General features: G+C 39.9%; 2 protein-coding genes across 2 annotated transcripts in view; both read right to left on the bottom strand.

Annotated features, from left to right (window-relative positions):
- Positions 1 to 25,976, bottom strand: part of LOC311061009 (uncharacterized protein) — a 42,752-nt gene that overhangs the window by 11,886 nt on the left and 4,890 nt on the right. The window contains exons 3-16 of the mRNA XM_084079478.1: positions 12,003 to 13,116; positions 11,373 to 11,554; positions 9,416 to 9,621; positions 8,304 to 8,574; positions 8,006 to 8,110; positions 7,754 to 7,912; positions 7,514 to 7,660; positions 6,974 to 7,210; positions 5,704 to 5,853; positions 5,337 to 5,577; positions 4,152 to 4,439; positions 3,498 to 3,725; positions 3,278 to 3,409; positions 2,173 to 2,522 (exon numbers count right to left, since the gene is read on the bottom strand). Coding sequence (XP_083935604.1) covers positions 2,176 to 2,522; positions 3,278 to 3,409; positions 3,498 to 3,725; positions 4,152 to 4,439; positions 5,337 to 5,577; positions 5,704 to 5,853; positions 6,974 to 7,210; positions 7,514 to 7,660; positions 7,754 to 7,912; positions 8,006 to 8,110; positions 8,304 to 8,574; positions 9,416 to 9,621; positions 11,373 to 11,554; positions 12,003 to 13,116 — 3,807 coding nt within the window. The 3' untranslated portion in view covers positions 2,173 to 2,175. The remainder of the gene's footprint in view (positions 1 to 2,172; positions 2,523 to 3,277; positions 3,410 to 3,497; positions 3,726 to 4,151; positions 4,440 to 5,336; positions 5,578 to 5,703; positions 5,854 to 6,973; positions 7,211 to 7,513; positions 7,661 to 7,753; positions 7,913 to 8,005; positions 8,111 to 8,303; positions 8,575 to 9,415; positions 9,622 to 11,372; positions 11,555 to 12,002; positions 13,117 to 25,976) is intronic.
- On the bottom strand, positions 16,628 to 20,106 carry LOC311061011 (uncharacterized protein). Its single transcript, XM_084079480.1, has 3 exons — positions 19,305 to 20,106; positions 19,085 to 19,216; positions 16,628 to 17,548 (listed from the first exon to the last, which is right to left on the bottom strand). The coding sequence occupies exons 1-3, from the start codon at positions 19,510 to 19,512 to the stop codon at positions 17,208 to 17,210; spliced, it is 681 nt and encodes a 226-aa protein (XP_083935606.1). The 5' UTR covers positions 19,513 to 20,106; the 3' UTR covers positions 16,628 to 17,207.

Here is a 25,976-nt window from a genome sequence, read left to right on the forward strand (position 1 = left end):
TTTGAATAGCCAAAGACATTTAAATTGACACAGATGCATTCCCGGCTTTAATGGGTTAATGAATATTTTTAATGTTAATACTATATAAGTTATAACTAGTCTAACTACTAATCTGTAGTGGTTGGAGGTGGCCTCCCTTCTCTTCCATTGAGAAATGTATATATGTATGTGAGGTGGGACACCTACTGGTTCAATGGAGGTACTGCCCGAAGGTCATAATCTCTCCCAAGGCCAAGCAGGGATCTGGAAAGAGTGGTCTCTCATGTGTGACATGCGACATCTAAGTTATGGATTGCAGCTTTAGCCAACAGGTTTACACCAGGTATTAAAACCCTTTTGAAAAAAGGACAAGTCATGTTATCTCACATGCTGTAGTCATTAACAGAGTGATCAGCCAAAATAACTATTTCTGTATGCCAAGACAAAATATTCAATAATGTAAGTGCGTGATACGTTTTAAGCATTATATATATTTGACTCATACAATTTTAAATTACTTTTTATTTTGCTATGCAGAATGAATTGCTTTCTAATGAAAAATATCAAAATCTTGTGTATGACCCAAAAATATATATAACAGATATACACTGAACTTATATCACTCGATTTGTTACGCAATCAGAATGCAAGCAGAATGACTTGCTTCATTGAAAAATCACAATGAAAAATGTATAAATCTTGGCATGAAACCTGAGGCAGATTTTTTTCCCCCGATTCAGGTTAAAAACTACAGCAGATTAAAAACATTGAAGATTAGTAAGAAACGCAGCTGCAGCTAATACAATTAATAATGGGACAGGTGTGTTAGAGGTGTGCCCAGAGCCGTGGGTGTGCCAATACCTTAAATAGTAGCCAACCTAAATCTTGCACATCCCTTGTTAATTTGATTAGCTGCAGTGTTACTCACATCACTATACATACTATATGGTCAGCCTTATGCAGCTTGCCATGTTTTTACCCTGCTGTAGTTGACCCAGAAAACAAACTACAAAGTCAGCTTAGGGCTTCTAAGCTGAATACTATAAATATAAATACGAGACAACTGAAAAATAAAAAAAATCAATGGTAGTGGATGGAAAGAGGATTGTTTTGGTCCAACCAAGCAACAGAAACCAATGGGAGCGAAGAGGGACAGGGTCACGGGTGGGACTTGACAAAGGGTCATTTGCCATCAGATAACTGGTCCATTGTGTAAATGTGGTCAAACAGGCATCCTTGCAGGAGAGATGACACATCTTTGTGCCTCAAGAGTCTCTTGATTGTCCTGGTTAAACATAACAGAAGAAGAAAAAGTACAAAAGAGGCCTTTTAGATGTGGATGAAGTCCACTGTGTTTCAACATGATTGGTTTCAAGTATAGGATTTCATGAGGTACAACAGTGGTTCTCAAAGTGGGGATTGGGGACCCCCAGAGGCCCTTGAGGCGGTTCCAGGGGATCCCCAGCAAAATGTGTTAATATAGCATCAAAATCACTTCCTTATTTTATGCTACGGCTATTCAAAAATAGACAATCTACTAAATGTTCTCTTATTAAATTGGGGTCACTGGCACAAAATATTTCCAAATACATATCAAGTTGGAGGTCCTTGACATGAAAATGTTTGAGAACCACTGTGGTACAATAAAACTGAGGGGTGATGAATTCTCCATGAATGGATTATAGCAGCTGACAGCACCATGTACAGTATTGTGCCTGCCATCTGCCCCATCTCAAGGTCAAGGGTAAAGTTTTCATGATGAGTGATAATTATTTGCCTGTGTTTTGCTGCATCTGATTGCAATAATGTATGTGTCCAAGTATAAATGGTGACTTGGACACAAACAGGGTAATTCTCAAAAGTGCACATTCATTTTATTTTTGTATGGATTTAGTGGGGGGGAAAAAGCAGTGCAAGTCTTTAGTGAATTCATGCCAGAGAGTCTGAAAGCTCCTTACACCCAACTGGGTTGCAGGGTGATACTAGAGGTATATTCAAATGTACATAATAATTAGGGTTCACGATCCAGGGAGCATGAATTGGCTCATCATGTTTCATGACTGTATCAGTCGGAAAGAATCATCAGTCATCATACTTTTTGTCATGTTTGTATAATAATAATAATAATGTATAATTATGTGAAGCACATAGAATAACATCTTAAGACACCCTTTTAGGATTGCTTTGACTTACTTGTCACTGTTGGTCCATGTCCTGAGCCAGATTCCTCATCATCTTCCCCATCTTCTTGGGGGTTTTGATTTTCTGCTGGTAAGTGAACTTCTCAAAGCCCTGGTGTGCTCTCCCAGGAATGTACCTGAAGAGATGGTCCTTCTTATACTCGGCCACAAACTTAGCGATGTCAGCTTGTCTTCTTGTCTTGTAGACGTGTGACGATGGCAGCGACGTTGTGAGGCCGCTGCCGTTCCCTGCTCCTATCGTGATGAGAAGCCGATTCGCCTTGCTTCCAATTGCTCCTGCCATCATTCCACAGAGCTCCATCCTTTCATTGGTGTAGTGGTCGCTCACACGTCCCAAGGACTCTACAAAATACAGAGTTACAGCTCAGTATGTCACATCAGGGAACCTCGAGGGACCCTTGAGGTTTTAATGAAACATTACAAATGTAATGTTTAATTAATATTAATGGGCCCCCCGTGAAAATCTATTCTACCTTTATTTCACCAATCATTGCAATGCTACCATATGATTGACTATTGTGATAATTAGATGCCCTTTCTCCACTATTTACTCTTAATTCCAGACAGTTAAAGAATTCTGGAATAGATGTTTTTTAATAATAAAGATCTCCTCAGAAGGGAGAGCTTCAGACCATCGCTGTGAGGGAGAGAGAACCAGTCATAAATTAATAAAATATAGACTATTTCCAAATTAATATAAAATGATATAATATGTATTGATAATGACTATAAATCACAACAGTACATAGCAGAATGTTCTTTTAATATGTCCATGGGCTGTTTATTTATCGCTCCAACAGCCAACGCTGATCTGAGATGTTTTAATGGTCCACAGCGATGACAGAATTGACGGCGACCTGAGTCGTGTCCGAAATGTTTTTTTTAAATTATTATTTAATCGATGAGTTCACTTTATAGTCCTCTACATCTGACTCACTATATAGGCAGTAGCGTATGATGAGTATTCAGACAATTAGTAAACAAGGGTTTGTGTGATAATGCAAAGCCTTGACATAATCAGGATGAGAACTGTCAAATTTGTCACTCAACAAATGACATAAATGTGAAATTAATTAGCAAATAGTTCAGTAACATACCTTTAAATTCGATATTCATGAATTCATTGACTAAATCCAAGCTGATGTTGCATCCAGGTTTTCCTTCAAGGTTTGCCACACGGTTCCACTTCAGGTCTTGTCTAATCTCCTCTGGGTAGAATCCTTCAATCCCTATTCAAACAAGATGCACTTGATTAATGACATTGGTATAACAGTGACAGAATGTCCATAGCAACACATTACATTTTCTAAGTCCTACCGGTGAGCATTCGATGGCAGGTGGTAAAATCCTTGAGGTGTTTTCTAGCCCAGAACAGAACCATGTCCATTTTCCAGAAGTCTGTCATGGCTTCTCCATCACCTTCTTTGATAGCATCTCGTCTTGCCATGTTATAAAGCCCCTCCCACACAAGAGCCTTCGTGTAGTTGAGCACATGGTCGTCTGCATCAGACGCAATGAAGCACATCTCTGAACAGTACCATGTAGCTGTAATGGGGAAAGAAACAGTATCAAGCATTTTGTAAAGCAAATTATATTTCAAATGTAGCTGTCGGGCAGAAACTTTGTATCTCCATATTTCAACTTTTTATGTTTTTTTCAACACTTCAAGCCCTACTTCGTCGTACAAGAGTTTCAAGCAAAACTAGTGAAAATAGCCGATATACAAGCTCACAACGGGAGCATGTAGACCTATTTTATGTACATAATAGCTTAATTTGTACACACATTTCTTTTACTTTTTAATTCATAAAAGTCAAAGTTCAAAGCTCAAGCCCCAGTCATAAAACCTCCAGGTCTGAAGACATAGATGGTCGAGTCATAATCAAGTTACAAGTCACTAATTATTCGAGTCTAGGAGTCTAGGAGGTCAACACTAAAGGACATTGGAAAGGACAACAAGTTATTTCTTACACTCCTCAGAGTCAGCATTGCCTTGTTCTGACGGACTCAGACAGTCCTTGTGGTACCACTCATGTCTTCTGCACTGGTCCATGAGTGCACACTGTACCATCTGTCCCCCTCGTTGCTCTTTACAGAAACAGTATATGTAGGTGCCATCTCCTTGACAAGCTGGGCTGCAGAACCAATCCTGAGTGACGGTCGGATCGGTTGTTGGGTCTATCGGCGCACAACCTTCATGGAACCACACACCTCCACAAAGGTTGCTGCAGCACTGCACTAATTGTTCACCTGGTTTTTCTAAAATGAAGTAGACAGAGATTTAATTATGATATACAATCACTCAAGTATCTGACATCTAAGGCAAGGCAAACTTATTTGTTTAGGACTTTCATTCACAAAGGCAGTTCAAAGTACTATAAAAGACATAAAAAGGCATTCAAAAAGAGAGAAAAAAACCCATTTAAAAGCATGATTTACAGAAGAAAAACGAAATAAAAATGATTTAGCTGCATGGCAGTAATGGACCGGGTTCCACAGAATGACAAAAAGTGGGGATTTTTTTTTGTATCCTGGAGGCTTGATTGTTTATATTATGTCCAGAATTAGATGTACATTCCGGACCAAGTGTCACCTCTGTCGGACAAATCGATCACAGTGCTGCACTTATTTACGTTCCTGTGCTGTGAAGTGGCCAAAATCCAGACTGGAACTTAGCAAAGTAATTGTAAGTTACTAAGCTGTTCACTTATGTTTGCTTATGAAGGGTTTGTTAAATATACTGTATGTCTGTAGCACCTGAAGCATAGACCTACCAGCATGCAATGCGGGTCTACAAAGAGACTCAGCACTAGTCATTTCTCGACATATTCTCGACATGTTTTCGATCATTGGCTGTCCTTTAAGCCAATGGGGATACTTTCCCATACTCTGAGCGGGCGGTGTCGTCCTCCCAAGCTATGGTACTAGACACGCCTCTCGCCTCTGAGGCTACTATACACGCCTGCTGTCGGTTAAAATCGCCAGTGACACAGAGTAATATACAGTATAGGACAAAATTTAGGTAAAGTACTTGAGTAAATGTACTTAGTTACTTTACACCTCTGCATACGCGCTGCGGAGCGTCCATTCTGCATGCTGGTATACATGACTGAGTCATGTCTTGTTTTAACTTAAAGCATGCTCTTATTTGCCTACCTTCTCCACAGAAACAGACTTCATTCCTCTCTACTTCAGAGAGAATTGCAGTGGCAGCAGCAGTATTTATGTCTTCTTGAGGTGGTGGCATCCACACCAAGTCCACCAGTCTGTGTGAGAGTCCACTAAGCCACTCCATTTGGACCTCAGCGTCTGTGGGGAAGTCTGAAGGCTGCTGATCAACAGTGTCAAGGTTGCACTCGGTAGCAGCGTATAAAGTGATGTAAGCGGAAGTCACAAACTTTGTAGGAAACAAAAACAACATTTGTTTTTGGTTTAGATGATGTGTATTGCAGAACATGCATGGAAACATTATATAAGTATGAGGAAAGTTAAAGCAATGCAATGCATATTTTCGGAATATTACCGTGATGAAATCCACACCCCAGACATGTTGGATTGTTTCCTTGACCTTTCCTTCAATACTCAGGCCTCTCACTGCAAACACTGATTTGAGCTGGGACAGAGATCCTCGAGCCTCCAGGCTCTTCTCACTGCACAGCATTTTCATAATGTCCTGTGGTTCAAGAGATGATGATAAATATAATTGCCAAAACTAGACTTTTTTTTGTGTACCGACTACGAGTTATTTTTACACTCTTTTTTTCTTCAAATGAATCCGTTAAGACAATGAATCCTCCCTTCTGTGTCGCCACTGCTGTTTTAACCCACTGGCTCACCTGCCAGTGAGGAGCCCCCACCGGGAGGACGTAGCACCTCTGACAGGCGCCGCCCCAGCCCATAGCAGCCACTAGCACAGCGACAAACATCACTCTCACCAGGTCAGGTAAATTATTGTGGGCCAGCAATGTTCGGAATTCCCCAATCAGGATGGAATATGAAAAATCGGACGGATCTGTCTTGATCACTTGACTATAGAGATAATGTGTACCGATTAGCGTGATGTTTGGACAAAATTTGTAGGAGAAATATATTTTTTATTTGCAAAAATGGGCCTCCTGGTGGCGCTATAATAGGGCAATATTGAAAGGTGGCATTTGTTCCTCAATGTAATGTGAATGTGCATGTAAAGTTTCACCGCAATAGGATGCTGCAAAGTTTTACGGTGCAGTTATAGGTAAAAATACTAATAAGCCTGTTATAGTGCCACCATGAGGCTGATTCAAAACATTTCAAGTGGCATTACTTACTCGGCCTAATGGGAAATCGCACGCTGTGTTCATGATTTGAGGCATCTTAGCTAATCAGGCTAAGAAAAATCTGAAAGACCCGTTTTGTTTAATGACACCAATTTGCGTGATGTTTGGACAAAATCTGTAGGAGTGCTGTAAAAAAAAAGTATTTTGAAAAGATCGGCCTCCTGGTGGCGCTATAACAGGCCCATGTAAAATATTTGTGGCAGAGGTTCTGCTCTGGCATCCAGGGAGTGTGTGTGCACAGTTTCGCTGTGATCAAGCCAACGGTGCCGGAGATTAGCTCATTACGGACACACACACACACACACACACACACACACACACACACACACACACACACACACACACACACACACACACACACACACACACACACACACACACACACACACACACACACACACACACACACACACACACACACACACACGATAGTTAATTCATTCTTCATTCATACATTTATACAACTTAGTTTGTCACCTGGTAACACAGGGATTCCTTGGGATATTCTGGTGGCGCGTCCACAAGCCCTTCAAATCTCTGTTCGGCTGTTGATTCACTGGGCTCCTCCGTAGTGTTAATGTTTAGGCCGTCTGAACAGCACAATACTTTGTGGGGTTTCTTCAACAATGTTGGAACATATTCAATAAGGCCGTCAATTATCTCAGTATCTCCTTCTGTTGTGCTCGAGACCACAGGGACTGCACCAAGATTGACCTGTTAAAAACAACAACAAAAAACGGCCCATTAGAGAAATTTAAAGGCATAGTTCTTTTGGGGGGAATTTTATTATCTTTAGCCTCGCTAGTCTAAATAAAAGAGGGCCAGTCTGTCTGTCAGCTGGTGGGTGGCATCAGTCCATCCCTATGTTCCCGGGTTCTATGTTCCCCGCTTATGTTAGGTTGTAAGTGGGTTGTAAGCGGGGAACATAGAACCCAGGAAACATAGATACGATCCAACAATTCAAAGAAATAGAAATTTAAAGAAATAGTAAAAAAGTACATTTATGTGCCGACTTACAACATTGCTCTTCTCCTTCATCTGCTTGGAGTATAAGTGGGGAATGTGCCATACAACCTTGCTTCTCAATCCTTCCAGGGCTGTGAGGTTGTCAACAATTATGCGCATCACAATTGTCTTCATGCGCTGCCGCAGTGCCTCATATGTCTAACATAAAAAAAGTATATAAAAGTATATAATATATTTATTTTTTACAGCAGGCTGGTGGTCATGTGTATGTTTTCTTTAAAGGATGTGTACCTGTTTGGATGGGAGGATGATGCCTGGGGACACCTCAACTGCCTTTTTCGGAGGCCCCTGTAGATAGCTGAAAGGTATGCGGTTTCTATGGGCAAAGCGAAATGCCCAAATCGTGGGCTTGTTTCCTCCTAGACGTTCATGCTTGGCATGGGATGCTATCTGTTATGGGAAGGCATGAGGTTTTATTGCTAGGGAAGAATTCATTCAACAAAATGGTAATAAACCAAAATGACGTAAACGTTAAAGTAATACCTTGACTCGGTCCCAAGTGAGAGAAAAAGCTGGAACTCGATTGGCATGACCTTTGAATCCAGATTTCCTCTTTCCATGTATCGCATATATCCACCTTAGTTCTTTCTAAACGTAATGGAGATGAATGGACAGGTGTTAAATGAAAACAATTATTCAATTTGAATCACACCATCAAGCTATATATATATATATATGTATACATACATGAGTTAGTTTTATATGGTTACAATTATTTTTTTTACAATACATATACATTTTTATAAGGTTTCATTGTCATATTGCCCCCCTATATACTCACCTCAACCTGTCCTTTCCACAGCTTAACCTCTTTATCGTGGTCATCTTGGAGTCTGACTATGTGGTTCCTTGAAGCAACTCTGGACTGGGAGACGCCAAGGCTATTCATGATCTTGAACATCTTTTGAGGACAACCTTCCCTCCACATCTCAACACCAATAACAGACTGGACAAATGTATGTCTTCTGCTGTTGCCGGTGAATAGAACGATAGACATGGCCATTGCAATCCTCTTATCCACCAGCTGTTGAGCTTCCTCTTCAGTCATGAACCTACACTCCAACATTAACATACATAGTTAGCTCCATTATAAAGTACTAACTGGTGATTATTAGAAAGACATCAAACTCAAAAGTTAGCGCTATGTTCTTTTACAGTATACTGACGTGATTATTAGAACTTTTGTTTTTACAGTGGAAGTGAAATACTATTGGACTGGATTGAATTGCTTTTTAACATAATACAATTAATATGTATAGCAAAATTGTGAAATAAATCTCCACCACTAGTGATCAAGATCAAGACTTTTTTTTATTTAATTCCAGTTGGCTATGAATTGGTTTTGCAAGAAATGCCATACAACATATCCTTCGCTACAGTTAATATTTATGACTACAATGTGAAGAAAACAAATAGTTGTTTGTTACTAAAGGCTGGCAGTAGCAGTTGTTAGGTTATGAGTAGGTATATTTTCAGAGTGCAGTTATAGGGAGATACAGAAGTCACTCAGCCAATTACAATGCAATGTTGAACTGACTGTGGTATAATAACTAGAATTATTCTATTGTAGATTTTTGGGGACTTTTTCCATGTTCATAACTTGAAGCAGTTCACTACAAGGCCAGGGCAGCAGGGTTACGCAGCGCGCGTGCATGTGTCCCGTATCATGCGTAGAGCCCCTGTGGAGTCTAAAGCGGCACTGGGCGAAAGTATTCAGCTCTACAGTATAAAGTTAACTCTTTAACCTGAAAAGACTGCAAGGTCGAAACGTTGTCAAGTTTGTAATATACTAAGTACGTTTGGAATAAAGTTGGAGCATCTTAAAAGTGATTTGAGAGCCCTTCCTTTTTCTAAAATATACAAATCAAAAATGTCATTAAGAGAGTTACACACCTCCGTGGTTCTTCTTTAACATTATGAACCGCATATTGTCCTGTGATTTTCTTTGCCTGTGGGAACATCGACCGCAGGCAAGTAAGAGTAAGAGGCGCCTTTTCCTCAACCCATTCATTTGTCTTCTTCCAACAAAATGAGGACAGGTTTTCGGGTGTGAGTTGCTTCCTGAAAGGTCCCTCCATATCTCTGTCCATCTTAATACGCTGTAAACAATATTTAAAAAACAATAATCAATACATACAGCTTTCTTTTAAGATAATGACATCATTTCAATGTTAAGAATAATATTTTGTGGGTGCCAGTATCTACAGGGTTTAACAGGGACAAGGATTTTAACAATTCTTTTTTGTAACTTTTCCAAAGTATTTTACCCCATTTGTAGTCCTATAGCAATTATGTGGTGCAAAATAAGGCTCTTACACCAGTGTGCTATCAATGCCCCAAGACAGACTTGAGTGAACAACAGATCTACAAGCTAACACCTTATCATGGTGCAACGTGTTGTTTTAGCTTGTAGATAAATTTGTTTTGTCACATGACATCTTATATCTTGTTTACAAGGCCACTCTCGAGTGAATCGTGCAGCGCAGCACCACATTTTAACATGTTACATATTTCACGGATGTTAGACATGTTCTGGGTCATGTTTTTTTATGAACCATATAAACAAAAACAAAGTATGTCCAAATATTTTCCAAAACATTTGATTCATGCCAAACCTTTTCCAGGCCTAATTTCCAAATATTTCCAGGAATTTCATGACCATGGAACCCTGTATCTAAGAATTTGTACCCCATGTCTAGGGATAAGAGGGCATATAAGATGTGATCTTTTATCACGGTAAAAAAAACGAAATTTGTCTGGGTTCATAAAAAATGTAAAATGCACTATATTTTTACTGTATCTATGCCATGATGAGATTTAAAGAACAGACTCACACAATGGTTGCTATGTTTATTTGATACATGTATTTATTTATTTATCTATCTATCTATCCATGCAGGGGCAACTTAAAATTAATGATTACCTTATTTTTCCCTTACCCACAAAAATGTCTATAAAATGATTTGAAAGATAGCTGATCTATAAGCACGCAACGCTTCACTGTGCAATGCAAGGCCAAGAACACTTCGGTAGAGGTTTGGGTTGTGTAGTTACCTCACCATGATGCAACTCCAATAGTGGGCAAGAAATAAAAAAATATTGACTAGACTGATAATTCAAAATATGCTCCTCATTGACTTACATTGTACGGTGAAGAGGTTCAGGAGGATTTTTTTTTAGCCCATAAACAAACGCAAACAAATCCGATTCTGACAATATGGAACATAGTCAACTTCCTGTTGATTTTACTATTTGAAGATCCGTGGATCCAGACCGGGTTTTCTTCTTTTCTCAAAGCATCTATACTAGCCATCCCTAAAGAAATTATTGCCACATTATCCAAGGATTCAGCGAAAAATACCATAGTTTGTCAGTAGGCCTATTGCTCAGCTCAGGGTTAACCTATTTGTAGACCTGTCACAATTATTACACAATTGCCTAATCGCAATTATTTGACATAGTCGCAACTTATCGCAATTATTTTGCATAATCATCATAATTGTTTCCATGTTGACCAAGTTTCATATATTTAAGTGGAAATAGCAGATCTACAAGCTCAGAACGCATTGTGAGCTTGTAGATGGGCTATTTCAACTATCAATGTTTTTTTTAATAGAAATATATAGTAATAAAGTATAAAGTATAAAGTAATTAAATATGTCAGTCATTTCTTTGTATATTCAAGTCATTTGTCATATCTACCCTGTGCAACTTCAAAGCCTAAAGGGCAAACAGAAATCTAATTTGTCTTCATATGTTTAATGCCAAAAACACAATTAAAATCGTTAATCACAATTATTTGTATGACAATTAATCGTCAACTAAAATGTCACGATCACGACAACCCTACCTCTTTGCGTATGATTTCTTGGCACACTTTGTTGAAAGCGGCTGTAGCAGCTGGCAGTTCAAGCAGTCGTCTTATTGCAGCAGCATAATTTCCGTGTCTTAAATAGCCAATCGCTTTGTTGATTTTCGACCCCTTCTTGGGCGCTGGAGATGGCGCTGGAGATGGACCATCTGGTGTGGACACTGGACAGACAACATGAATGGCTTAAGGGGGGGGATCTTGTTTATATACTGCAAAATTGTATTCAAATCCTTTAAAAGTCATTTGTATGGTTGGTAAATTCCAAATGCATAATGCATTTATTTTGGGCTGAATTCTTTGGTTTATATCCTGGCTTATGTGACTAATCTAGTGGACAATTAAAAAACTTAACTGTCTTAAGCCATACATACTTGGTCGTACGTCAAATAGATAGACACTCACACAACATCTTGCTTGTCAATCTGCTATTTTTGAAAATAATAATAAAATAATAATAAGGACTCCTAAGAAGACTGACAAAAAAGCCCAAACATTGTTACTGTATGTTCCTTGCAGAACATAATCATATTAATAAGAATAGTTCATATAATTATTCGTATACATATAGTACTTATTATTATTGTTAATAATAATAATAATAATAATAACCTGATTTCGTGTTTGAAGAGTCATGATCCATCCTAATCTTTTTGCGAGGCACTGGAGGCAGAGGGTATTTCTTCACAGAAAACCCGGTCCAGGTGCGCTTATATTTGTATTTAATGCATGGCTTTGTTTTTGAATGTACCCACTTTTCACACGGATCTCTACATATAAACTCCTCCGGTGAAAGATGGGGCAACAGTACTTGCGCAGTCTTCAAATCAACCAGCTTAGAAATTCTTACTCTCGCCAGGGACCTGTATGCGTCGGGTAAAAGTTCTTTTTTGCAGAGACTGCAGCGTCGCACGCCCTCAGAACCGGACCCCTCCGCGCTCTGTTCAGACGGACATGGCATGTCGTCGTACTTGGCAGAATCTTTCACGTTCCAATTGGTAGGTAGCACAGGAGGTAGCCTGGGAACTACAACATATTGTAGAGAACCCTTCGTGTTGGGTGGAAAAGTAAGTGGTACCTTGACAGTCCCTTCCACGTTCGGTTTAGAAGTAGATGGTGCCTTGACAGAAGCTCCCATGTTCTGCTCAGCTGGTTTATTGACAGAACTTGCCATGTTTAGCACAGAAGCAGATGGTCCGATGACAGTAACTCTGTTCATGTTTGGTCTAAGGGGTTGTAGAACGTTGACAGAGCCTTCGTTCTGTTTGGACGGAGCTACAGAAAGTATTCTTTTTGGAATGACAACGTAGCGTATGGAACCCTCCGTGTTCTGCGTAGATGTAGGTGCAGGAGGCAGCGATGGAACCCCACCACCACCCACAGTACCCTTCGTCTTGTCTTGTTTAGATGGAGGTGGTGTACTGTCGACAGAAGAGGAACCACTCCCGGCCCATGTGCGCCTTTTGTTGAAGCCGTTGAACTTTGTCTTTGATTTGACCATCGTGACACACTCTGTGCATAGAAAGTCTGATGCCGGAAGATGAGGGAACAGTATTTTCGCAGTCTTCGCGTCGATGAGCGTTGATATTCTCACTTTGCTCACGCACCCCTCTTTCTCGTTGTAGTTGAGCCCCGCTTTGCAGTTGCTGCAGCGTTCCAGGTCAGAACCGGAACCCAAGTCCATGTTCTGCTCAGAAGTAGATGCTGTGCTGTCGACACAATCCTCCTCCATGTTCTGTTCAGATAAAAGAAGAGAAGACCTTTATTAATCACGCTGGGGAAATGCAGGCTCCAAAGACAGCACAGCAGTTAAAAACAGATTATGGGGGGGGGGGGGGGTAGATACAGCATGATGGAGAGACATCAAGGTCAAGGCAATACCATCAGTAAGGTGGCAAAAATAAAATGTATATAAATATGTATGGACCAGCTATTATCTTTATGAATCATTGTTTTGCTTAATTCCTCTGATACTACATGTGATTCTATTGAGTCCTGATGTTCCTTACAGAGGACAAGCTTTCCGTATTATTATACATCATGTGTGGGGGACCGGGGGGTTACAACAGTATTTCTCAACCTCTTCAGGCCGCCACCCCCCAAAATAATCATATTTGAACTGGGAACCCCCCACCTTGACAAGCACTTGGAATTGTAAGAGTTGAGGCATTACATTGTGTTTGACTCAATTCCATAAAGATATATATAGTGAAAATAGCAGATATACATGTTGACAACATTGTAGATTTTCACAGTTTTTCCTCTTTCTTATATTATTCGACAATTTGGCCAATGTTTGACCAGTTTTTATAGTATAGTTTGTTTATTTTTTTTTAATATGCTAATATGCTTTTTTCCATTTCATTTTTGAATTGAAAAGGTGTTAAAAGTCCTTAAATCGTCACTTTACTGTCAACTGCGGACACCTCCCCAAATCATGTGGGTCCCGACCCATAGGTTGAAAACCACTCAGTTATGTGCACATTTTTCAAAAGACAGCAAAAAGCCTAGTTGGCATGGCCACACCCACACATGATATATCATTGGAAAGCTACGATTGTCCAATGTCCTCTGTAAATAACATCAGATCTCAACAGTCACATGTATATTAGAAGAACTAAGCGAAAACTGTTGTGCACTACAGTCTATACCTCTATGACTACAGTGCACACAAATATTATTTGCTGGGTCTCAAGAGGATATTATAAATAAGATATGCAATGCAATACACAACACTAACGGTACGTTTTAACAGCGGGCAACTCTGGGCGATGCCGGGCGACATCGCCCAAAAAGATAAAGAAAATCCATCTTTTGGACGATGTCGCCCGGCATCGCCCGGCATCGCCCGATCGCCGGCTCTCATAGACTTTCATTATATTTTTGGGCGACGTCGCCCAGTATTGCCCGCTGTTAAAACGCAGGGTTAGCCTTGGATCACAAGAAGACGGTCATCGGTCATAATGATATGAGCGTCTTGGACTTTTTTCAAAATAGTGTTTGCACTTTCTCCCTTTTTGGTCCGTACATGTACATAAACGTTCAAATTCCATATATAAAGTGCTTTACCTCATGGCCACGGATGTTACAATTATGTACGGGCCCTTCAGAAGTACCCGTATGTTCCGTATTGTTAAATAAAAGGCATTTTAATCCGATATGTGGCCATTATCCCCGCATGGTCTCAACTGCACGACCCTATCGGTTGGAAGGTGTATTGCACTCTAATACATCGACTATCAAAATGGCCACCGATGGGATTAAATGCTTTTTATTGAACAATACGGAAGATACGAGTACTTCTGATGGGCCGTACATAATTGTAACATCCGTGGCCATGGGGGAAGTCCTTTATATTTGAAATATGAACGTTTATGCGGATGTGCAGACCAAAAAGGGAGAAAATGCAACACTATTTTGAAAATCATCCAAGACGGCCATGACGGATGACAAACCTCCATGTTCTGATCAGAAGTCGATGCCATGTCGGTGGCAGAACCCTCTGTGTTCTCTTCAGCAGGTGGAATGTTGTCACAATCCTCCTCCATGTTCCGTGTATTAGTAAGTGATGTTGATATCGACACAGTCAATATTAACGGTGAATGTTTGCAGCTTAATTAGGAAAAAAAACGATGTTTATTTTTCAACAAGACGTTCAACCGCCAAACGGCAACTTTCCAGGGGTCCTGCAAGGTAGCTTAGTTAAGGAAGAGACACCGACGTCATTTTCTCTATCCAGCCATTCCTCCAAGTAGTAACGGCTGCAACCTTGGATGACAGGGCCGGTTCGTCACACTGGGGAGCGTCATGGCGCATCCCCGGGTCCAGCTCGACCCTTCCTTAAATAATGTTCCTTGGGGTCCTGGTAGACCACGTGTCGCTTCCATATGATGTCACGTCAAAACAAAACACAACCCAGCCGAGAGTTGCTGTCGGGCAAAAAAACAACAACTCATATCTTTACCTTTTTATGTTTTTTTCGTAAATGCCTTATTTTGTCACATAAGTAGTGAAAACAGCCAATCTCCAAGCTTGCGATGCGTTGCATTGTGAGCTTGTATATCGGTTATTTTCACGATAGTATTTCATTTAAAAAAAAACTTAATAAAAAAGTAACGGTTTTGGACATGGTTTCCACACGAAAGCAACGGAAAGAGCGTCACAGAGCGTCACGTTCTAAGCACTGGAGATAAACTGGAGCCTAAACTTTGACGAAATGCATTATTATATCAAGCACCTTGTCTAATGAAAAGGTTTAGTAAAATAAAAGACAAAGTAAGAATCTCCAGGTCAGAGAACTTTCAATTAGTATTTCTAAGTCTTATTTTATCCACAGGATGGCGCCATTTACAACGTAAAACGGAGCACCCATCTAACAGGACTACAACAGAGGTCTGAACTTTCGAGCATAATGAAATCCCTGATTCATCACTTGTACAGTGTTTGTAGCTTTAACATGTTAGTCTGTGGTCTGTCCAATAGAGAAAACATATATTACAATGACATAATTAAAATGTAGGCATTTATAAATAGCTAAATTGTAATCTTGTTCAGGTAAGACAACTCACATCAAACTACATTGTAGGCTTTAGAGTTCTACAATTAGCCTATGGTATACTAGTCAGTTTGTTCAAAAGTCAGTTATTTTGGGGACATTTTAAGCCTTTATAGGAGAGACAGAAAGCGAAGAAATATGGAGAGTAGGGTAATAATTCCTTCAAAAGGGGATCTCCTATGATTAAAGTTAAAAAAAGAGGTCCTGCACACTGTCTGGAACTTGCAAAAAAAAACAACACACCTTTGCCCCTTACCAAAAGGAAATGATCGCTGTGGTCATTAATGTGCGCAGTGTAATAACGAATACAAGACAGGTGGGCACTAGGGACATCTGGAACCATATTTTTGGGATGACAAGGCCTTGTCACTAGGCACCTGCAGAGGTGGGCATTTAGGGGTGGAGATAACTGGGTACCTGGACGAGTGTGCACCGGGAGAGGTGGGCACTAGGACAACTGGGCACCAAAACCATCTGGGCACTAGGGACATGAGGGCACCTGGACGAGTGGGCACTTAGGGGTGGAGATAACTGGGGACCTGGACGAGTGGGCACCTGAATTAGGATTCGTGTCCATAAGTGTTTTTTAACTTTACATAGCATGCTGCTTTGTTGTTGGTAAGTGATATATAACCCACTGTTCTTTAAGCCCCCAAACACAACACGAGGTCAAAGGTACAATATAAGAGTGTATTTACCAAAATAGAAGTAGCCTACTGTTAAAAAAAATAGAACAAAATGGGAAAATGGTAAAATATCAAAAATAATTAAGGATTCCAAAGAAAATTCAAATGATAAATGTTAGGAGAAAACATAGCTAAACAGTACACTATACATTGATAGTCAGAGTTGGTTCAACATTGTAGCACAACATCAAAATAATCAAGAATAAAAACAGGTAGTAAAGTGATGGCAATATGCACATTCTACTTTGAGATAACCAGTGTGTGTGCGTGTGCAAGTGTACAGTTTGACTTTCCAAAAGGGTGGTGCTCGAGGAAAGGCCATGGGTGACAAAAAAGGTGTAAAAAGTGGTTTATGGACAGAGAGGGACCGACCTAGCCATCCATAGAGTGCTAGTGGGGCTAAAACACTGGATGAGTCAAATTACACTCCATCACTTACTTTTTGTTGTATTTTAATATGAAGCATATTGTGCTACACAAATAAACTTGACTTTACGTAAGAATGAATACACTCCCCGACACTAAATGCGAGGTGAACAGTGGTACTTATTTTCATTTGTATTATTGGACGATCTCTCATGATTGTTTGTCCATGTCCTGCGCCAGATTCCTCATCGTCTTCCCCATCTTCTTGGGGGTTCTGATTTTCTGCTGGTAAGTAAACTTCTCAAAGCCCTGGTGTGCTCTCGCAGGAATGTACCTGAAGAGATGGTCCTTCTTATACTCGGCCACAAACTTAGCGATGTCAGCTTGTCTTCTTGTCTTGTAAGCGTGTGATGATGCCAGGGATGTTGCGAGGCCGCTGCCGTTCCCTGTGAAGAGAAGGCGATCCGCCTCACTTCCAATTGCTCCTGCCATCATTCCACAGAGCTCCATCCTTTCATTGGTGTAGTGGTCGCTCACACGTCCCAAGGACTCTACAAAATACAGAATTACAGCTCAGCTGTGGTGAAAAAGTACTCGGAATATTTTACTTAAAGAAGGGTTTACTTTCTTTCAATTACACACCCCATGAAGCCTTGAATTCATGGAGATTCTTTAGTTTTTGACGCATTCCTGAGCCAATAATTTGATGACCGGGTGTATTTCCGGTAGGAGACTCAAAGAGACTCCTTTGAGTCTCCTACCTACCGGATACATTAGCATCTTTCCGCCGGTAGTCAAATTATTGTCTTAGGCATGTGCCAAAAACTAAAAAATCTCCATGAATTCAATACTTCATGGGGTCAAAATGTCCCCTTTCACATGAGCTTGTTGATCGGCTAGTTTCAAATAGCCAAATCCAAGTGGCCAAGTGGTTAATGTATGTTTTGTAATAATAATCAAAACCTACAAAGTAACAAGTAGCTAAAGTTTTCAAATAATTGTAGTGGATTAAAAAGTACAATATTTGCATCTGAGATGTAGTGGAGTAGAAGTAAAAACGTATTGAAAATTGTATATACTCCAGTAAAGTTAAAGTTAAAAATACTTTGTACTTAGTTACTTTACACCACTGCAGCTCCGTATGTCATATCAGGGTATGAACCTCGAGGGACCCTTGAGGTTGTATTAATGGGGCCTCTGTGAAAATGATTTCTACTTTTATTTCACCAACCATTGCGATGCTTCCATATGACTATTGTGATCATATGTTGCCCTTTCTCCACTATTTACTCTTAATTCCAGACATTCTGGATTTCTGGAATAGATATTTTTTAATAATAAAAATCTCCTCAGAAGGGAGAGTTTCAGATCATAGCGGTGTCCGAAATCATTCCCTACTGCCTAGTGCCTATATAGTGCACTATATAGTGATTACACCATTTTGAAGTAGTGTTGGAAATGTATAGTATCATTATTACACCATACATAGTGGACTAATTTTATCCCTCAATGCACCGTGAAATGTAGGGTACAGACGATGGTCACTAACTAAGCTCTACCAAAGCTCTCCCACAATGCATTGCGCAGGTTCGGCTGAAAGGAAAAACGACAACAACGATGGCGGTGCCTGTCACAGAAGAACGAGAGCGAGGGAGAGATAACCTGTCATACAATAATAATATATAGACCAATTACATATTATTATATAATTATATAATAATATGTAATGACAATAACTATAAATCACAACAGTGCATAGAAGAATGTTCTTTTAATACATCCATGGGCTGTTTATTTATTGCCCCAACAGCCAACGCTGATCTGAGATATTTTAATTGTGCCACAGCAATGACGGAATTGGCGGCAACCTGAGTCGTATCCAAAATGTTTTGCTTTTTAAAAATGTCATTGATGACTTCACTATATAGTCCTATACATCTGACTACCAATGTCTTGGTAAACAAGTGGTTGTGTCATAATGCAAAGCCATGACATAATCAGGATGAGAACTATGTCAAATTTGTCACTCAACAATTTACATACCGTAACTGTGAAATTATTTAGCAAATATAAGTTCAGTAACATACCTTTGAATTCGATATTCATGAATTCATTGACTAAATCCAAGCTGATGTTGCATCCAGGTTTTCCTTCAAGGTTTGCAACACGGTTCCACTTCAGGTCTTGTCTAATGTGCTCTGGGTAGAATCCTTCGATCCCTATTCAAAGAAGATGCACTTGATTAATGACATTGGTATAACAGTGACAGAATGTCCATAGCAACACATTACATGTTCTAAGTCCTACCGGTGAGCATTCGATGGCAGGTGGTAAAATCCTTGAGGTGTTTTCTAGCCCAGAACAGAACCATGTCCATTTTCCAGAAGTCTGTCATGGCTTCTCCATCACCCTCTTTGATAGCATCTCGTCTTGCCATGTTATAAAGCCCCTCCCACACAAGAGCCTTTGTGTAGTTGAGCACATGGTCGTCTGCATCGGACGCAATGACGCACATCTCTGAACAGTACCATGTAGCTGTAATGGGGAAAGAAACAATATCAAGTATTTTGTAAAGCACATTATATTTCAAATGTACTTAGGAATATATCGTCACTGTCGGGCAGAAACCTTGTATTTCCATATTTCAACTTTTTATGTTTTTTTAAATTCACTTCATGCCCTACTCCGTCGTACAAGAGTTTCAAGCACAAGTATTAAAAATACCGATATACAAGCTTACAACAGGAGCATGTAGACCTATTTTCACTGTTTCTGACCATTTTTGTTCAGTTTCCTGAAAAAAGTAACGGTTTTGGACATAGCGACAATATATTTGTTAGATGTAACTGGTTAGCAGTGTTGCAGTGAAGTCAATTAACCCCAAGTCCAACTCAAGTCTCCAGAACTCAAGTCCAAGTCCCTCTATCATCAGACCAGAGTAGCTTATGCTGTATAGTGTGAAAATATATCATGGGACTCTTAATTCACAAGCTCAAGTCCCAGTGATAAAACCTCCAGGTCTGAAGTCATACATGGTCGAGTCAAAATCAAGTTACAAGTCACAGATTACCGTATTCTAGTTTAGGAGGTCAACACTAGGACATTGGAAAGGACATAGTTATTTCTTACACTCAGAGTCAGCATTGCCTTGTTCCGACAGACTCAGACAGTCCTTGTGGTACCACTCATGTCTTCTGCACTGGTCCATGAGTGCACACTGTACCATCTGTCCCCCTCGTTGCTCTTTACAGTAACAGTATACGTAGGTGCCATCTCCTTGACAAGCTGGGCTGCAGAACCAATCCTGAGTGACGGTCGGATCGGTTGTTGGGTTCCATGAAGGCACACAACCTTCATGGAACCACACACCTCCACAAAGGTTGCTGCAGCACTGCACTAATGTTTCACCTGTTTTTTCTAAAATGAAGAAGACACAGATTTAAGTTTGATATACAATCACTCAACTATCTGACATTCACAAAGGTAGTTCAAGGTACTATGTAAGGCATAAAAAGGCTTTCAAACAGAGACAGAAAATACCACGTAAAAGCATGATATACAGGAGAAAAACTAAATAATAAAAAAGGATTTAGCTCCATAGCAGCATTGGACCGGGTTCCACAGAATGACAAAAAGTGGGGAAATGTTTTTATGAGGCTAGATTGTTTATATGTCCAGAATGAGATGTACATTCCGGACCAAGTGTCACCTCTGTAGGACAAATTGATCACAGTTATGCAATTATTTACATTTCTGTGCTGTGAAGTGGCCAAAATCCAGAAGGGAACTTAGCAAAGTCATTGTAAGTTATTAGGCTGTTCACTTATGAAGGGTTTGTTTAATATACTGTAGGTCTGTAGCATCTAGATTAGACTTTTTTTTTTAAATAATTTAAAGCATGCTCTTATTTGCCTACCTTCTCCACAGAAACAGACTTCATTCCTCTCTACTTCAGAGAGACATGCAGTGGCAGCAGCAGTATTTATGTCTTCTTGAGGTGGTGGCATCCACACCAAGTCCACCAGTCTGTGTGAGAGTCCACTAAGCCACTCCATTTGGGCCTGAGCGTCTGTGGGGAAGTCTGAAGGCTGCTGATCAACAGCGTCAAGGTTGCACTCGGTAACAGCGTATAAAGTGATGTAAGCAGAAGTCACAAACTTTGTAGGAAAAGAAAAACATTAGTTTTTGGTTTAGGTGATGTGTATTGCAGAACATGCATGGAAACATTATGTAAGTATGGGGAAAGTTAAAGCAATGCAATGCACATTTTCTGAATATTACCGTGATGAAATCCACACCCCAGACATGTTGGATTGTTTCCTTGACCTTTCCTTCAATACTCAGGCCTCTCACTGCAAACACTGATTTGAGCTGGGACAGAGATCCTCGAGCCTCCAGGCTCTTCTCACTGAACAGCATTTGCATAATGTCCTGTGGTTCAAGAGATGATGATAAATATAATTGCCAAAACTAGACAACTTTTCTTTTGTGTACCCACAATGAATGAATGAATCTGTTAAGACAATGAATTCAACTCAAACCCTTAAATTGTCACCTGGTAACACAGGGATTCCTTGTGATATTCTGGTGGCGCGTCCACAAGCCCTTCAAATCTCTGTTCGGCTGTTGATTCACTGGGCTCCTCCGTCGTGTCAATGTTTAGGCCGTCTGAACAGCACAATACTTTGTAGGGTTTCTCCGACCATGTTGGAACATATTCAATAAGACCGTCCAATATCTCAGTATCTCCTTCTGTTGTGCTCGAGTCCACAGGGACTGCACCAAGATTGACCTGTAAAAAACAAAACAAAAAACGGGCCATTAGAGAAAATGTAAAGGCGGCTGTGACAGATATGGCCATATATGGAGATCTGTGTGTCCGTCAGTCCATGTCTCTTGGGCTATTTACACTCATGCACATTAAGCTTCATTTAAAGGGTGTCACTTGCCCCCCAGAAGCTAGTAAGTCTGTTTGTTTTGGCGAGCAAAACCATCATATGACGCAGTACAAAAGGTGAAACACACATCCCTGCACATACACACTGGTGTCTCCCTCTATTGGGTGCCCGTCCTGCGCGACGGGAGCCCATGATGGTCCGCTTACGTTTCACGGATGTGGCAATACCAGCTCTTGTTTCTCGCACACGATTGGCAACACGGGAGACCCGTATGGGAGACCTGTACACCGTACACCGCCACGCATGCGAGCGGCTTCTCTATTGTATAGATAGATAGATAGTTCTTTTTGGGAGAATTTATCTTATTATCTTTAGCCTCACTAGTCTAAAGAGGGCCCAGTCTGTCAGCTGGTGGGTGGCATCAGTCCATCCCTATGTTCCCCGGGTTCTATGTTCCCCGCTTACGTTAGGGTTAAGGTTAGTGAGTGAAAGTGGGTTGTAAGCGGGGAGCATAGAACCCAGGAAACATAGATACGCTCCCAGTACAACAATTTGTTCCCACACAACATATGGCATCTAAAGAAATACAGTCTGGATTTCCATGGGATTTGCTGTTAGTAATGTGAGTGATTGTATATTTGTACGTGCCGACTTACAACATTGCTCTTCTCCTTCATCTGCTTGGAGTATAAGTGGGGAATGTGCCATACAACCTTGCTTCTCAATCCTTCCAGGGCTGTGAGGTTGTCAACAATTATGCGCATCACGATTGTCTTCATGCGCTGCCGCAGGGCCTCATATGTCTAACATAAAAAAGAAAAAAAAAGAAAATATCATATTTATTTTGTTGACAGCAGGCTTGTGGTCATGTGTATGTTTTCTATAAAGGCTGTGTACCTGTTTGGATGGGAGGACGCTGCCTGGTGACACCTCAAGTGCCTTTTTCGGAAGTCCTCGTAGAACGCTGAAAGGTATGCGGTTTCTATGGGCAAAGCGAAATGCCCAAGTTGTGGGCTTGTTTCCTCCTAGACGTTCATGCTTGGCATGGGATGTTATCTGTTATGGGAAGACATGAGGGTTTATTGCTAGAGAAGAATTCATTCAACAAAATGGTAATAAACCAATATGACGTAAACGTTAAAGTAATACCTTGACTCGGTCCCAATTGAGAGAGTAGGCTGGAACTCGATTGGCTAGACTTTTGGATGCAATTATCCTTTGCATCCTACTCTTTGGTATCATTAGTTCTTCCTAACATAATGGATATGAATGGACAGGTGTGTAATGAAAACAATTATTCAATTTGAATCAGAGAAAAGGTTAGTTATTTTTTACAATGCGTATACATTTTTCAAGGTTTTATGGTCATATTGCCCACCTGTATATACACTCACCTCAACCTGTCCTTTCCACAGCTTAACCTCTTCATCGTGGTCATCTTGGAGTCTGACTATGTGTTTCCTTGAAACAACTCTGGACTGGGAGACGCCAAGGCTATTCAGGATCTCGAACATCTTTTGTGGACAACCTTCCCTCCACATCTCAACACCAATAAGAGACTGGACAAATGTTTGTCTGCTGCTGCTGCCGGTGGATAGAGCGATAGACATGGCCATTGCAATCCTCTTATCCACCAGCTGTTGAGCTTCCTCTTCAGTCATGGCCCTAAACTCCAACATTAAAATACATAGTTAGTTTCATGTTCCTTTTATAAAGTACTAACTGGTGATTATTAGAAAGACATCAATCTCAAAAGTTAGCGCCATGTTCTTTTTAACTGTATACTGACGTGATTATTAGAAAAAATTTTTTACAGTGGAAGTGAAATACTATTGGATACTATTTTAACATACAATTAAAATGTGTAGCAAAATTGTGAAATAAATCTTCAACACTAGTGAAGTGATCAAGACAAGACTGTAAGGTTGGCTACGAATTGGTTTTGCAAAAAATGCCACGCATCATATCCTTCGCTCCAATTATTATTTATGACTAGAATGTGAAGAAAACAAACAGTTAGTTTGTTACTAAAGGCTGGCAGTAGCAGTTGTTAGGTTACGAGTAGGTAAGTGTTCAGAGTGCCGTTATAGTTCATAAATTGAAGCATGGCTTTGCCTTGTGGCGTAAGTATTCTGCTTTACAAGTATAAAAGTTAACACTTTAACCTGAAAAAGACTGCAAGGTCAAAAGATTGTTAAGTTTGTAATATAATAAGTACGTTTGGAATAAAGTTGGAGCATCTTAAAATTGATTTGCGAGCCTTTCCTTCTTGTGAAATATACAAATCTAAAATCATGTCATTAAAAGTGTTACACACCTCCGTGGTTCTTCTTTAACATTGTGAACCCTATAGTGTCCTGTGATTTTCTTTGCCTGTGGGAACATCGACCGCAGGCACGTAAGAGTAAGAGGTGCCTTTTCCTCAACCCATTCATTTGTCTTCTTCCAAGAAAATGAGGACAGGTTTTCGGGTGTGAGTTGCTTCTTGAAAGGTCCCTCCTGATCTCTGTTCATCTTAATACGCTGTAAACAATATTTTAAAAACAATCATCAATACATTCATACAGCTTTCTTTTAAGATAATGACATTATTTCAATGTAAAGATGAATATTTTCGGGGCCAGTATCTACAGGGTTTAACAGGGACAGGGATTTTCAAAAACTTTTCCATAACTTTTCCAAAGTATTTTACCCCATTTCCAGGCCTATAGCAATCATGTGGTGCAAAATAAGGTTCTTACACCAGTGTACTATCAATGCCCCAAGACAGACTCGAGCGAAAAACAATTCTACAAGCTAACAACGTATCATGGTGAAACGTGTTGTTGTAGCTTGTAGATCTATTATTTCTGTCACATGACATCCTGTATACATTAGACCTCAATCATGCAGCTTGTGCAGTGCAGCGCCACACTTTAACATGTTTATTAATTATTATTATTATTAATAATAATAATAATTTCACGTTTTTTCAACGTGTATTTTATGAACCAAATCAATAGCCAAAAACAATGCATGTCCAACCATTTTCCAAAACATTTGATTAATTTCAAACCTTTTCCAGGCCTGGAAGTTTTTCCAATTTCAAAATATTTCCAGGAAATTCATGACCGTGGAACCCTGTATCTAAGAATGTATACCCCATGTCTAGGGATGAGAGGGCATTTAAGATGTGATCTCTAGACCAGATCAGAATGTTTGAATCTTTGTAAACAAACCGGTATTTTCGGGTAGAATGTCTATGGATATCTATCTACTCAAATTAAGTGTCCAGAGCATTCGCAACAGTATGTCTAGTTTGAATTTTGGTTATAGTAATATTGTGACAAATTAAATGCTCCTTCCTGGGACTTAAAGGCCAAGAACACTTTGGTAGATGGTTGGGTTGTGTTGTTACCTCACCATGATGTAACTCCAATGGTGGGCAAGAAAAAATAATTGCTCCTTTGACTAGACTGATAATTCAAAATATGCTCCTCATTGACTTACATTGTACAAATGTAAGTCTTCAAATGGTAAAATCACCAGGAAGTTGATTTTTTTATTTAAAAACAAACAGCACTGGGTTTGGTGATGTTCTGTACTGTCAGAATCAGCTTGGTTTACATTTGTTTACGGGCTCAAAAGTGCCTGCCTGCCAAGTGGTCTTGCCGTACCATATAAGTCAATGAGGAGCATATTGCCCACCTTTGTTGTTACATCATGGCAAGTAACTACACAACCCAAGCCTCTTACCCTTTAAGTTCCAACTAAAAGGATGGATCATGGCCAATCAAACATCTGAACATTTTTAAATAGGCTTAAATAGTAGAAAAAAACTAGGTCTTTTTTTTTTTACTGTTGTTTTTTGTCTTCTGTTGAATACGGATGGAAATTAGCATTCTTGCTAAATCTGGTGTAATTTATACAGCATTTTGTGTGTGGTGTTCATTAATATGCGCTGTCCCGTCCAAATAAACATACCAATAAACAAACAAACAACTTCTCAAAGCATCTATAGCATATATCTATGTAAATAGCAGATCTACAAGCTCAGAACGTGCTGTGAACTTGTAGATGGGCTGTTTCCACTATTAATGTT

The sequence above is a fragment of the Gymnoscopelus microlampas genome, assembly GCF_963454915.1.
Source record: "Gymnoscopelus microlampas genome assembly, chromosome: 14".
Taxonomy (NCBI): domain Eukaryota; kingdom Metazoa; phylum Chordata; class Actinopteri; order Myctophiformes; family Myctophidae; genus Gymnoscopelus; species Gymnoscopelus microlampas.